Source organism: Megascapheus bottae, chromosome 16 (genome assembly GCF_031878675.1).
Source record: "Megascapheus bottae isolate mThoBot1 chromosome 16, mThoBot2.hap1, whole genome shotgun sequence".
Lineage (NCBI taxonomy): Eukaryota > Metazoa > Chordata > Mammalia > Rodentia > Geomyidae > Megascapheus > Megascapheus bottae.
The window spans coordinates 13,571,165-13,583,329 of NC_143524.1; the positions used below are offsets into that span (position 1 = coordinate 13,571,165).

Sequence of the window (12,165 nt, forward strand, 5' to 3'; positions counted from 1 at the left end):
GGCCGTGGAGGGGCGCTCAGGGCGGAGCGCCACCCCGGGCCGCCGGCTCCATCGCAGACTCTGCGGACCAAGGGCGCGGCGCGGAGGGTCAGCCCGGGACTGCGGAGACTCGACGGCTGCCCGCCCGCCCGTCCTCCCCGCGCGGAGTCGCCGCCCTCACCTGCTGCAGCGGCTGCCGGGCCCAGCCCCGCGGTTCCGGCCGCGGGCCCCGGGTGCGGGGAGCCCCGGAGAGGCGCGGGCGGCCCCGCCCCCAACCTGGGCTCAGGTTTCACCTCCGCTTGGTTGAGCCGAAGGGGCGGGGAGACCCCCGGGCCCGGCCCCGCCCCGGCCCCGCACTCGACGGCCCGGCGGTTCCCCCAGCGAACCTCGATCCCCCTTTCCCACCCAAACGCGGAGAGGGGCGGGCGCAGCTCCCCAGGAAGGGCCCCCGCCGCCACCTGCCCGGAGTCCACCCCCTCCTCCGGGACCCCATCTCCTCCCCCTAAGGGGAGGGGCCGGTGACCCGGGACTCAGGATCACACGGAGATCGGAATGTCGGGGCCCTGGGGGTCAGGCTGGGGGGACACCTGCCCGGGGACAGGAGGCGGGGCCTGGCGAGACCTGCCCCGGAGTGGCCAAACACCTGGAGCCGCCCCGTTCCTCCCCCAGCCTCCATGCAGGTGGCCGGGCCAGCCGGGCGGCGGCAGCCTGGCTCCACCACACAAAGCGTCCTTTTGAAAGCCACCTCCCGCCCGTGCGCCCCGGGAGGGGCCTGGCCGCAGCCGCCGCCGCGGGGACCAGGCCGGCCATCCCCCACCTTTGTTTGGAGGGTCGTGATTGAGCCTGGCGCCACGGCCCGGACCTCCTCCCTAGCCTTCTCTGTCCGCCCCACAGCAGGCCCCAGCCTGGAGGCTGGCCCTGGTAGGGCACTGGAGAGCCCTAGGACTCTAGGCCAGAGTCCTGGCCCTCGGGACTGGAGAGCCAGAAGAGCTACGGTTGGTTTGAGCGCTTACTACGAGCCAGGCCCCGTGCTAAAGGTCTGACCAGGCATCCCGGGACACCCGCTGGATTCTCTGCCGGGAGCTTGGTAGCAGAACACCTTCGGGCCCCTTCCAGTGTCAGCCCCTCTCCCCTAACCTCCCCCAGGCTGTTTTCTCCTGGAGCTTTCTCTTTCTTGAGTCTCCTGACCCAGGACTTGACCTTGCCCTTTCTTTTGCTGTTATGCAAATCCTCGCCACACATTCCTTTGTTTTCTTCCGAACTCGAGTGGTGGAGGTTAGCCTACTTGGTGTCTGTTTCCCTCCATGCATACCGGCTGCAGCGAGGACTGGGGGCTAGTCTGTCCCGCCTAGGGCTGAGTCCCCAGTGCCTCACATTCCGAGTGCTTGGTATGTGTGGAAAGTGGGTGGGAAAGGGACTCTGCTCTCCAAGAGCTCTACTAAAGCCTCCCAGCAGATTTGGGAAGGAACTCAACCGAGGCCATTTAGTCCTACACCCAGCTGCTTTGGAAAAGGAGTCCAGCCAGAAGCTGTCTCCTCCTCTCCCTCCCAGTGGCCAGGATGCCTTTGGAGGCCAGGATAATGGTTGCCATGGAGACTGATGGTGGCTCCTTGTACTTCTGGGATTGAGGAGAGAGTGGCATGCAGGGGCTACTCCTGCATCTAGAACTTTGAATTCCAGTTCCTTATCCTCATTTACAGCCTGCAGCTGGGGTGGAGGTAGTGGCTTGATTCCTTCCCCAAGGCCATCCACAGAGAAAGGGAGCTATCTTTTATGGAGGTTAAATGTAAAGAAGCTTGTGGGGCTTGCTGGCTTGGCCTAACCCTGAGGAAGTCTTTTAATGAGACCAGCCTACAGATCTGTCAGTCACTCACAATGCTGGCTCTGTCAACCTCACCACTGGGGAAATAGAGCCCTGAGGTGTCTGGTGGACCTCCAAGGAGCAGTTCTAGGGGTGAGCATATGAAAGAGGGCTGATCCTCTGGTGCCTAGACTATGTTTGGCCCAGCTCTGCCCAAGGCTTTTCTTCATGACCCATCTGGGGCCTCTTCCCTGGACTTCACATGTCCCCATAGATACCTGTTGAACTGGTCTTTCTCTCTCCCCCTGTGACTTGAGACACAAGGAGTGAAGATTTATCTCAACTTGCCCAGAGGCCTTTCCAAACCAGCCTGGTAGCCAAGTCCAGGCAAGGATCCAGCCAGGAAAAACTGTGCTGCAGTGCCTCTTTGGTTAATCAGGCTCAAGATCTAGAAGGTTAATTCAGGCAACTATATTGCTGCAACCTGGCTGGACTTTCGTGTTGGCCTCCCTAAAGAGGAAGGAAAAGAATCACGACTCTAGCACTCTGTCCTAGGGGACCAGGACCAGAAATAATCCTCCAGGACTTTTTCCCCCTAGAGCACAAGATTGCCAGACCTTGCCAGTGCTGATCAAACTTGGGCACCCCCCCTCCCACTTTCTCCATAGCTGAAGAAGGGACTGCAGGACTGAGCAAAGGGGAATACGTGCATTAAGATCTTGAGGATGAAGGAAGACCAAAACCACACACATTGCTACTCCATCTACTGAGTCCAGGTCCTAGATCAAAGTGCTCCCACGCTTCAAAACCAGGAGCTTCAACATGCCACAGCTCTTGCTGTGTTCTAGGAAGTAATCTAGATGGCACTGCCATCTGCCCTTTTGGTCAGTGCCTTACAACTCTTTCACCCACTTGGGTCTCTGATTGCCCATCTATGAACAAAAGTTCTGGAGGGTGAGTGTGGCTCCCTGGGGTATGGAGAACTAGATTCCCCATTGTCACCTATCTACATGTTCAGGTCCTGTGTCCTGTGTCCTGTCTCCTGGCTTTTCTCCTATCAGCATGGCATCCCATGCTCCATCAGAGCGGAATTGGCTTACTGGTACTGTATCTGTTGTTTCTGTCGTCTCTGGCCTGCTTCCTGAGTGTATGGAGTGTGTTTTCTGGCTGCTGGCCTTTGAGCGAATCCACCATGCAATCATTGGACTTTCAATAAAGACTCCAAGATTAGAACTGGCAAAGAGTGGCTTCTGTATATTCTGTAAATTCTCCCCTCACAACATTCTCTCTCTTCTGAGGATACCTCTCCCGGAGTATTCATGGGCAGCTCCAATTTCCTTCCTCATATGGAGGAAAAACTAAGAAGATGTGGAAGAATTGCAGCCAGTTGCTAAGTTTAAACACTTTGGCCTTGGGGCCAGGAGTTTGGCCTAGTAGTTAAAGTGCTTGCCTAGCATGCATGAAGACCCGGGTTCGATTCCTTGGTACCACATACATAGAAAAAAGCCAGAAGTGGTGCTGAGGCTCAAGTGGTAGAGCTCTATCCTTGAGAAAGTCCAAGAACAGTGCTCAGGCCCTGCGCTCAAGCCCAGGACTGGCAAAAAAACAAAAACAAAAACAAAAAAAACCCACCTTGGCCTTGTGTCACACTAAATTCAAATCATGAAAAAAACGTTCTTTTTATTTTTTTTCTTTTAATATAATTGGATGAAATAAGTTTCACTATAGCATTTTCATACATGCATCCCACATACTGACTGGGTGTCCTTCCACACACCTTCCTTTCTCTGGAGCTATCTGTTGAAGAAGAGGTAAAAGCATTACAATTCCCAGAGTACCAACCATAAATCTGTGGGTCGCGTCCCCAAAGGCGCAGACAGGCCACGCCCCTCTCCCTACAGCCAATCAGCCGCCTTTCTCCCCACCCCCTCTTCATCTGGCTGAGGCTCTGCTACCACCCCTTGCTGGGAGAATGCAAGGTTTGAGTCGGGATCCCCGGGACTTTCCCCCTCCCTGGCGGGGCTGCTGCGGGCCAGGAGACGCTTCCTAGTGCCAGAAAGCACCCTGAGATTCGCCCTGTGTTTTAGGGACCAAGATCGCTTTCAATTATTTTTTTTTCAGATGGGGAAACCTGAGGTCCAGGGAAGGGGAGCTTCTATCCAAAGTCTCCCGTAGCAGAAAGCAGAACCTGGAGCCAGTTTTCTCCGCGGAGGAGGGCGTCCAGGTTCGCGCTGGGGGTGGAGGGGAGGCAGAGGGGATGCAGTCCATGAGATCAGGAACCAAAGCCACCGCACTAAGTCAGTCTTTTTGGGGGGGAGGGGGTGCGGCTGCACAGGGAGATCTGCCTCTTGTGGAGGGACCGAAGAGGGCAACTGGCCAGACGCGCATCTGCTGGAACAGCTTGCTTTAGACGCCTCCCCAGGTCTGACCGAAGCTCCTTCCCAAGTGCTCCCTTCCGAGGTCCTGTAGAAGCCGGCCCTCCCGATCGATCCTCTCGGCGATCTATCAGAAAGCCTCGGAGCTTGGGCTACCTTCTCTGGAATGAACTGCTCGGACTGACGCCGAGCTGCACTAGAGCTAGACTGCGCAGGCGCAAGGGCAGCCAACCAAGAAGGCGGGGGAGTCAATCCCCCGGCGTGGGGCGGAGGGTGTCCTTAGCCAATGACTCGAAAGGAGTGGGGAGGGCGGGTCCACCCGCTGTGGCGGAGCTCCGACTAGGAGGTGACTCAAGAGATGGGTGAAGGGTGGTTCAAAGGTTCAGCTCGTCGCCACGGTCCTCCGGGCCAGCGGAAGTGAAGCCATTGGGAGGCGGGTCTAGGACAGGAAGCAGGAAGGAGGGCACAGGAAGCAGGGCCGCACCGCCGGTCGTATTCTGGATCTGAGTCTGTCGGTGCCGAGTGCAGGATGGAGAAGCTGCGGCTTTTAGGCCTCCGCTACCAGGAGTACGTGACCCGTCACCCGGCCGCCACAGCCCAACTGGAGACGGCAGTGCGGGGCCTCAGTTACCTGCTGGCAGGTGCCTCCCTGACCTTTGACCCCTTCCTCCGGGCCCTGACCTGTGACCCCAGAGACCTTCCACGCGTCTCAGGGTAGCGATCCGCTGACTTGAGAAGTTCTGTCCGGGTTCCCGCAGGGCGTAGGGCGGGGCAAACGCTCACCGGTGGCTTCTGTGCTTTCCCTGCAGGTCGCTTCTCCGATTCGCACGAGCTGTCAGAGCTGGGTGAGACGGGCTCTGGGGTGGGGTGAGGCGGGGGGCGCCGGAGCCGGGGAGGGGTCCGGAGGACGTGATCACAGGGGCCGGAGGTCCTGGGCTGCCCACCGCAGGTCACCGTAGTATGACCGGCTCAGAGAGAGCGTGCTGTCCACTCTCTAGGGCCCTCTGTGTTCCCGCAGTTGGGAAACACCTTATGCGTTGAGTCGAGCCCCTCTCCTTCCTACAGTTTTAAGGTGGGCCCTGTTGTCTCCTCATCAACAGTGAGATGTGACACAGACTTTCAGGGACCAGCTGTAGAGGTGGTGGCACCACACACATATGGCTGTTTGGAACAGCCACCGTACTGGCTACCAGGGCAAGGGTGGGTTTGTCACTGAGATGAGCACATCCCTTATTGGTTCAGCTCAACTGTCCACACCATGTTGTACTGGCCAGTGTGGGGAACCGGGCAGAGGGAAGAGGGTATTTCCACATCGCCTGTGGGTAGCTGATCATGGCAGGTGACAGATGAACCCTGAATCTCTGGGGAGAAGGTGATAGGAATGTAGGCCAAAGAGCCAGCCTCTGAAAGCTGCACTCTAACCCTCAGTGTACTCTGCCTCTAACCTGCTTGTCCTGCTCAACGATGGGATCCTACGGAAGGAGCTTCGGAAAAAGTTGCCTGTGGTGAGAATTCCTCCGGGAGCTGAGGGTGGGAATGCAAGGGGATTCAGGAATGGAATCATAATGATCAGCATATACGTGTGACGTGTGATAAATCTCAGAGTGTGGCACATGTTAACATCCGGTGCTAGCATCCTTATCTTGGATGGCCAGAGTGTGTCCCAGGCCACCCTAGCCTGTTAGTGATAGAGTTGGTAGTTGAACTCAGGCCTTAGGCTTGGGACTAGGGGAGCTCCCTGACCTGTTGGCCTGGGCCTCTTGCAGTCGCTGTCCCAGCAGAAGCTGCTGACATGGCTGAGCGTACTGGAGTGCGTGGAGGTGTTCATGGAGATGGGGGCCGCCAAGGTGTGGGGCCAAGTGGGCCGTTGGCTGGTCATTGCCCTCATCCAGTTGGCCAAGTAGGTCGGGCTGTGGAGGGCAGGACTTGGGTGGGGTGGCCCAGGCCAGCTATGAGGATGATGTTCAGCAGAGCAGCCCTGCCACCCGCTTGCTAGCCACCTCCCCCAGCCCTGCCATACTCCCCAACCCAGGGCTGTCCTTCGGATGTTCCTGCTGATCTGGTTCAAGGCTGGCCTCCAGACCTCACCCCCCATTGTTCCACTGGACAGGGAGACCCAGGCACAGCCCCCGGGTAAGCTGCTTTCCTGCTCTGGAATGGAACCGGGCATGGGACTTCATTTGCTCATTTAGAGTGAGCCAACATGAATATGGCATTTTGCATTTGTAGAGCACATCTTGGTTTCATCACCCTATCATCTACAGAAGAGAAAAAAGATTAGGTTGGGGGCAGAATCGGCACTTGAACTTGGGACTTTGTTTTCTATGTACATGTGGGTACATGTGTTGTGTCAGGGATGGAACCCAGGGCCTCATGCATGCTAGGCAAGTATTCTGTAACTGCACTCCAGCCCTGAACTTAGGACTTCGGGTGTCTGTGTCCTTATTTTTTCTTGTGGACTGAGGAGGGGACAGACTATGAGCAGGAGGTAAGCAAGCCTGCCACCCTCATCTCTAGATACAGCATTGAGAGGCAGGCACCTGGCAGGCTCTGTCTTTTTAGAGCTTTGTGACACCTGTCATCCTCCCGTCTCTCCATCTTGATTAGGCAGAGTGTGGTTATTTCTTGTGGTCATGTTGCAGCCAAAGGGCTGAGGGGATGTGATGCCAGCGGTGTGTAGACTGTGAATATGGCTGGGCTGGATCTTGCATAGGTACTTGGGAGCAAGGACTGGGTTCCTGGCTGACTCTGGCCGACTTTACCAGAGAGAGCTTCAGAATGTCCCCCTGGTAGAGAGGCCACATGCTGAACCACAACCCTGGCTCCAGATTTCTCGGCTCAGCTGCAGCCTTAACTCACACTCTCCACTTAGCTCTGAACAGCCATCATACCGTGTTGTTTGCAGGCTGTGCTCCTAACACGCCCTGTTGACGAATTGCCCTCTGTCTGTCTGTCCCACTAGATGACGACCATGGCCCGGGCAGCCAGGAGCAGTCCTATGTGGGGAAGCGGTCAAACCGAGTGGTGCGAACCCTCCAGAACAGTAAGTGGAGGATGTAGCTGGACTGGGCACCTCGACACCGAGGTCAGTGTGACCCTGAGGGACTGGCTTCGTCTGTACCCATCTCACCCTGCCCCAGCCTGACTGGCTCATCTGCCCTGGTGTTCTAGCTCCGTCTCTGCACTCAAGGCATTGGGGAGCTCCCCAGCAGCGGGAGGGACGGCAGCAGAAGCAGCAGCAGGAGCTGAATGTCCCCCCAACACCCTTGGGGCTCCAGGAGACCATTGCAGAGTCCTTGTATATCAGCCGACCCCTGCTGCACTGTATCCTTAGCCCTGCCTGTGGTCGGCTCCTCAAGCTTGGGGTGAGGTGGGGGTGCGGGCTGGCCCTCAGCCTGTGCTGGAGACATCCTTGACACCTTGGCCGTCAGTGCTCAGCCTGGGCCTGTGGGGACAGCAGTCATGGAAACCCTGGCTGCTGTCTGGTGTTGTGGATGTGACTAGGTGAGCCTGGGCCTTCCCAGGGACTCAGTTCCCCGCACAGGGCTTCATGCTGCAGGCCTGGATGTGCCATGGCCTCTGCTTGTCCTTTGACTCCTTTGTGGCTCCCAGGGTGCAGCAGCTCTCCTGGGCGCAGGTAGTGCCTGGCCCTGATCGTGGCCTTTCCCCACAGCCTGAGCCTCCTGAGTGACAGGAAGGGCCTGACCCGGAGGGAGCGGCTAGAGCTGCGGCGCAGGACCATTGCGCTGCTCTACTACCTGCTGCGCTCCCCATTCTACGACCGCTTCTCTGAGTAAGAAGCCAGTGGGGGAGGGTGGTGCAGGACTGGGTCCTGCCTGCTGCCTGCCCCTCGTCCCTTCCTCTCCTTCCCTTCCCTCCCTGTCCAGGCTTCACTGAGTGCCCACAGTGTGTCATCCAGGAAGCAGTCAGCAGTGGGGCTGTGTGAACTTGTTGACACACAGGGCAGGGGTGAGCACTGAAGAGAGGCCCTCATTATTGGTAGCTGTTGGTGGCAGGTATGGGCTCTCCACCAGCTGGCTTATTTCCACCCCTTCCAGCCAATGAGTGTGGATTATTCCTTCTCAGCCCAGGGAACCAAGCATTGGAAGGGCAAAACAACAGAGACATGCCAGCTAGCCAGTGTGGGTCCCAAGTCCACGTTCTCTCTGGGAACAGAGGTGGTTCCTAGGCTGCATGCCTTCTACTTTGGCTCACTCTCCTGCCAACCTGACCAGCCTGGCACCTTCAGAGCACTGGCCCCAAACCTGGAAGGGTCTATTCTGGTAAAGAAAGGGAGATGGCATGCTCTCTGCAGGAGCAATCTCCTCTCCCTATCTGTGGCCGGCCCCCACAGTTGTCTGTGGGGCCAGCCTGCCCTCTGGGTGCCTGGCTCTGGGCCACCAGTGTGGGAGTATTGCTGCCTCTGTAACACAGGGATGGGATGGTGAGAGCCTCCACCTTGGGGTGGTTGTGGGGTAAGTGACTGATTTGTGTGGCCACGCTCAGTACATGGTAAACTCTTGATAAATGGGAGATGTCCTTTTTGTTGGCCTTGCTAAGGGCCAAATCCAGCACCTTACACTAACACAGGTCTACTCTAACACAGTCTAGTAGCGAATGTTCTGCTACTGAACTACATCTCAGCCTTTAAATGTTATGTCTTTAGTCTATGTTATTTTTTTTTTAAATATTTCCCTTGACATCATGATCCTCCTACCCTTAGCTCCCCTACGGGAATCCTTCTCCCTCTCTCCAGGACTGGGGCTAGGCTGGCACGCATGGAAACCTCTGAGACATGGCTCCAGTCATATTTTTCACTGGTTATCTTTTAGGACAGGATCTCGCTTCCCACCTGGGCATATACCTGACCCTCTGTCTCCCTGCTTTTAGGCTTCCCATCATCAATGGGATCACAGGCGTGTGCCACACCCGGTTCCCCTCTGTGGAGATGGAGTCTGGCTAGCCTGGCACCATGATCCTCCCAATCTCAGTCTCCCACTTAGCATGGGATGACAAGCGCCATGCCACTTCACCTAGCTCTGGTTAAGAAGGGGTTTCTGTGTGTTCTGACCTCTAATATCAATATCCTGTTCTAGCCTCCCAGGTAGCTAGGATGACAGAGGTGTTCAACCAGCACTGAGCTGAAACCCTCATCTCTTAAAATCCAGGCCTCAAGTGGCAGCTCATGCCTGTAATCCTAGCTACTCAGGTCACTGAGATCTGAGGATTAAGGTTCAAAGCCAGCCTGGCACAAAAGGACCTGAGACTCTTTTTTTTTTTTTTTTTTTGCCAGTCCTGGGCTTGAGCTCAGGGCCTGAGCACTGTCCTTGGACTTTCTCAAGGCTAGAGCTCTACTACTTGATCCTCAGCACCACTTCTGGCTTTTTTCTATATGTGGTACTGAGGATTCGAACCCGGGTCTTCATGCATGCTAGGCAAGCACTTTAACCACTAGGTCAAACTCTCGGTCCAGGACCTGAGACTCTTATCTCCATTTAACCTCTAGAAAAATGGGAAGTGGGGCTTGGCTCAAGGGTAGGGTAGTAGCCTTGAGCTGAAGAGCTCACAGACAGCACCCAGGCCCAGAAGCAGGGAGATAGCCTTGAGCCAAAGAGCTCTGGGACAGCTCCCAGACCAAGTTTAAGCCCCATGACCGACCCTGGTGGGGGAGTGGGGGGTGGTAAGGACGACAGATCCGGGCCTCACCTTCCTGGCCCCTGACTGCTCTCAGCTCAGGCTTGTGAGGTTTCTGTATGGCTCAACCTTTCTGTCAAACAGGTAGGGCTGGCTTTTCTCCCTTAGAACCCACTGGCAGGTGGCCTGGGTGCTGAGTACATAGAGCCTTCAGCATCTGGGGTACAGCCTGGGGAAGGCAGAGCAGAATCCCTTGAAGGTCTTGCTGTCTATACCTCCTCTCCTCTGAATGCACTCCCTTCAGTTAGTCAGCAGACTTTTTAGCTCATTTGCAGGGAGCCATGCCTCTCCTCAGCCAGCTCCTTGTGTCTCACCCTCCAGGGCCAAGATCTTCTTCCTGCTGCAGCTGCTGGCAGACCACGTCCCTGGCATTGGCCTCGTGGCAAGTAAGCATGGTTGGAGTGTCACTGACAGCAGATGGCACGTGTGGTCCCATCTTCCTGTTTGCTCTGTCTTCTTGTAATTTGATTCTTAGTGCAGTCAGGGCAATTTCAGTGTCATTGGTGGGCAGATGACAGCTTGGGACCTGAGACAGTGTAGCCTGTGGATGTGGGGGATTATTAGGCCATTTTGTTGGCCTGGCAACCTTCCTCCTGGCTTGGCTAGAGGACTGTGCGAGCTGGAGGCCGGCTGCAAGAAGCAGCTGGACTGGTAGGGCAGAGCAGGTCCAGCCTCGGCCCTAACTTGTTCGTTACTCTCATTGCAGGACCACTCATGGATTATTTACCTAACTGGCAGAAGATTTATTTCTACAGTTGGGGCTGACAAGACATCCAGGGAGTGGGGTTCTGGGGGTTCAGGATGGCATGTTTGACTACTCCTGGCAGGGCTTCAGCCCTGCAGTCCCCCAGGCCCCTCTTCCTTAATAAAACTGACTCTGGCAGTGCCCAAGTATGTGGCTTCTCCATGCCCACCAGCCAGCACCTCCTCTGCCCCGAGGCTCCGGTCTCCACCAGCATTCCTCTCTGTGGCCACGCTGTCCTCAATGGAGACACTGCAGCATGCGCCTTACTGGGCCAAGAAGCCTCCACCACGTCCAGCCTGATTCAGGCCACAAGGCTGGATTTAGTCTAAAGAATATAGGCAGCCACTGCCCAGCATGCCTTCTCACCAGGGCCACTGCTTGCCCTTCCCCTGCTGGCCATGCTGTGTGGCCTCCAGCCTATGGTGGGTCTGGGGCAGATTGGGGAATAGAGCTCTTTTCCCATGGGGGAGGCCAGCACGCATCTACAGCTCTTGGGTTGAGGGAAGGGAGGGGAGGAGGAGAGCTCAGGCTGAGGGAGAGCCAGGCAAGCTCAGCCACCCTGCTGGCTCCTCCCTGCAGAAGGAAAAGGGCCTTGGCCAGCTGTAGGCCTGAATTTGCTCTCCACTCCTTGGCTGTCCTGTGGTAGGCCTAGCCTCTCTTTTGAGGGCTTCCGGGCGGCAGCAGCCACCCAGGCCTTGTCAAATGCCAGGCTAGAGGGCTACCCTGGGAGCCGCCAGCTGCATCCTGAGGTGCCTCCCCAAGTGCCTCTGAGAAGGGCCACCCTGCCACAGGGTGGTGAACACTTGTGATCCCAGCCCTTGGCAGAGACTGAAAGACGACCTGAGCAGGTACCACTCAGGCAGTGGATGAGCAGGAGGAATGGTCAGTGGGCCTGTCATCTTTGGCCCATTTTGACACTTGTAGCTTGCTCAGTGGTAGGCTCTCTGTCAAGCCTGTGGAGGCAGAAGCACCTAGGGCCTAGAGCCCTGTCCATAGCTGCCCTGACGAGGAGCTGCCCGCCAGCATGAACTGCATTGGAGCCCTGATGCCATGTGGATGGCCCTGCTGGCAGAGGGCATCACAGCACATACTCCTAGAGTGACAACTGCCACAAAGCCTACAGCAGAGTGGCCTTATTTTTTGATACTTGCGGTACTTAGACCCAGGGCCTCATATTTGCTGGGCACTGGCTCCAACAGCCTCCCCTGCTGCAGTCCACCTTTTATTAATAGAGGAGGCTAGTGAGATGCTGCATGAGCACAGAAGGGGGCAGGGCCACAGCTGATGGCCCAGGAGAAGGATAGGGCCAGAGGTGCCCCATGCCCAGGCAAGGAACCTGGCCTTGGTGTGGGCAGTGGGAAAGGGGCTGCCCTTCAGCCTGTGGAGAATGCCTGCATGGGCAGCAGTGGGTGCCATGACTTGTACCACAGAGGAGGTGGGGTCAAGGCAGGGGCAGTGGGGATGGGGAGAGGGGGAGCCTGGGTAGTTCCGGGGCTAGAAAGACAGCATATAGAAGGCAAGAAAGATGAGGGCTTGTGGAGTTAGGTCCATGAACCAGTTCCAGGTTCCTG

The 12,165-nt window shown here is 56.8% G+C and overlaps 1 protein-coding gene across 2 annotated transcripts; it reads left to right on the forward strand.

The window, feature by feature from the left end:
* The first annotated feature begins 4,102 nt into the window (after positions 1-4,102).
* Pex16 (peroxisomal biogenesis factor 16) lies at positions 4,103-10,740 on the forward strand. Of its 2 annotated transcripts, none has more exons than XM_090347837.1 (11): positions 4,103-4,796; positions 4,965-5,000; positions 5,584-5,660; positions 5,922-6,055; positions 6,188-6,288; positions 7,118-7,198; positions 7,327-7,479; positions 7,587-7,659; positions 7,829-7,948; positions 10,171-10,235; positions 10,556-10,740. In XM_090347837.1, the coding sequence occupies exons 1-11, from the start codon at positions 4,685-4,687 to the stop codon at positions 10,612-10,614; spliced, it is 1,011 nt and encodes a 336-aa protein (XP_090203963.1). In that variant the 5' UTR covers positions 4,103-4,684; the 3' UTR covers positions 10,615-10,740. The 2 variants fall into 2 exon arrangements, with proteins under 2 accessions (XP_090203963.1, XP_090203964.1); XM_090347838.1 differs by having other exon boundaries at positions 4,106-4,722.
* Positions 10,741-12,165: the final 1,425 nt, after the last annotated feature.

Coding starts and splice junctions, on each gene's coding strand:
- Pex16 (XM_090347837.1), top strand. CDS start 4,685: ATGGAGAAGCTGCGGCTTTTAGGCCTCCGCTACCAGGAGTACGTGACC. Junction 5,661..5,921: donor TTCGGAAAAAGTTGCCTGTG/GTGAGAATTCCT, acceptor GGCCTCTTGCAG/TCGCTGTCCCAGCAGAAGCT. Junction 7,480..7,586: donor CAGCCGACCCCTGCTGCACT/GTATCCTTAGCC, acceptor CTTGGCCGTCAG/TGCTCAGCCTGGGCCTGTGG.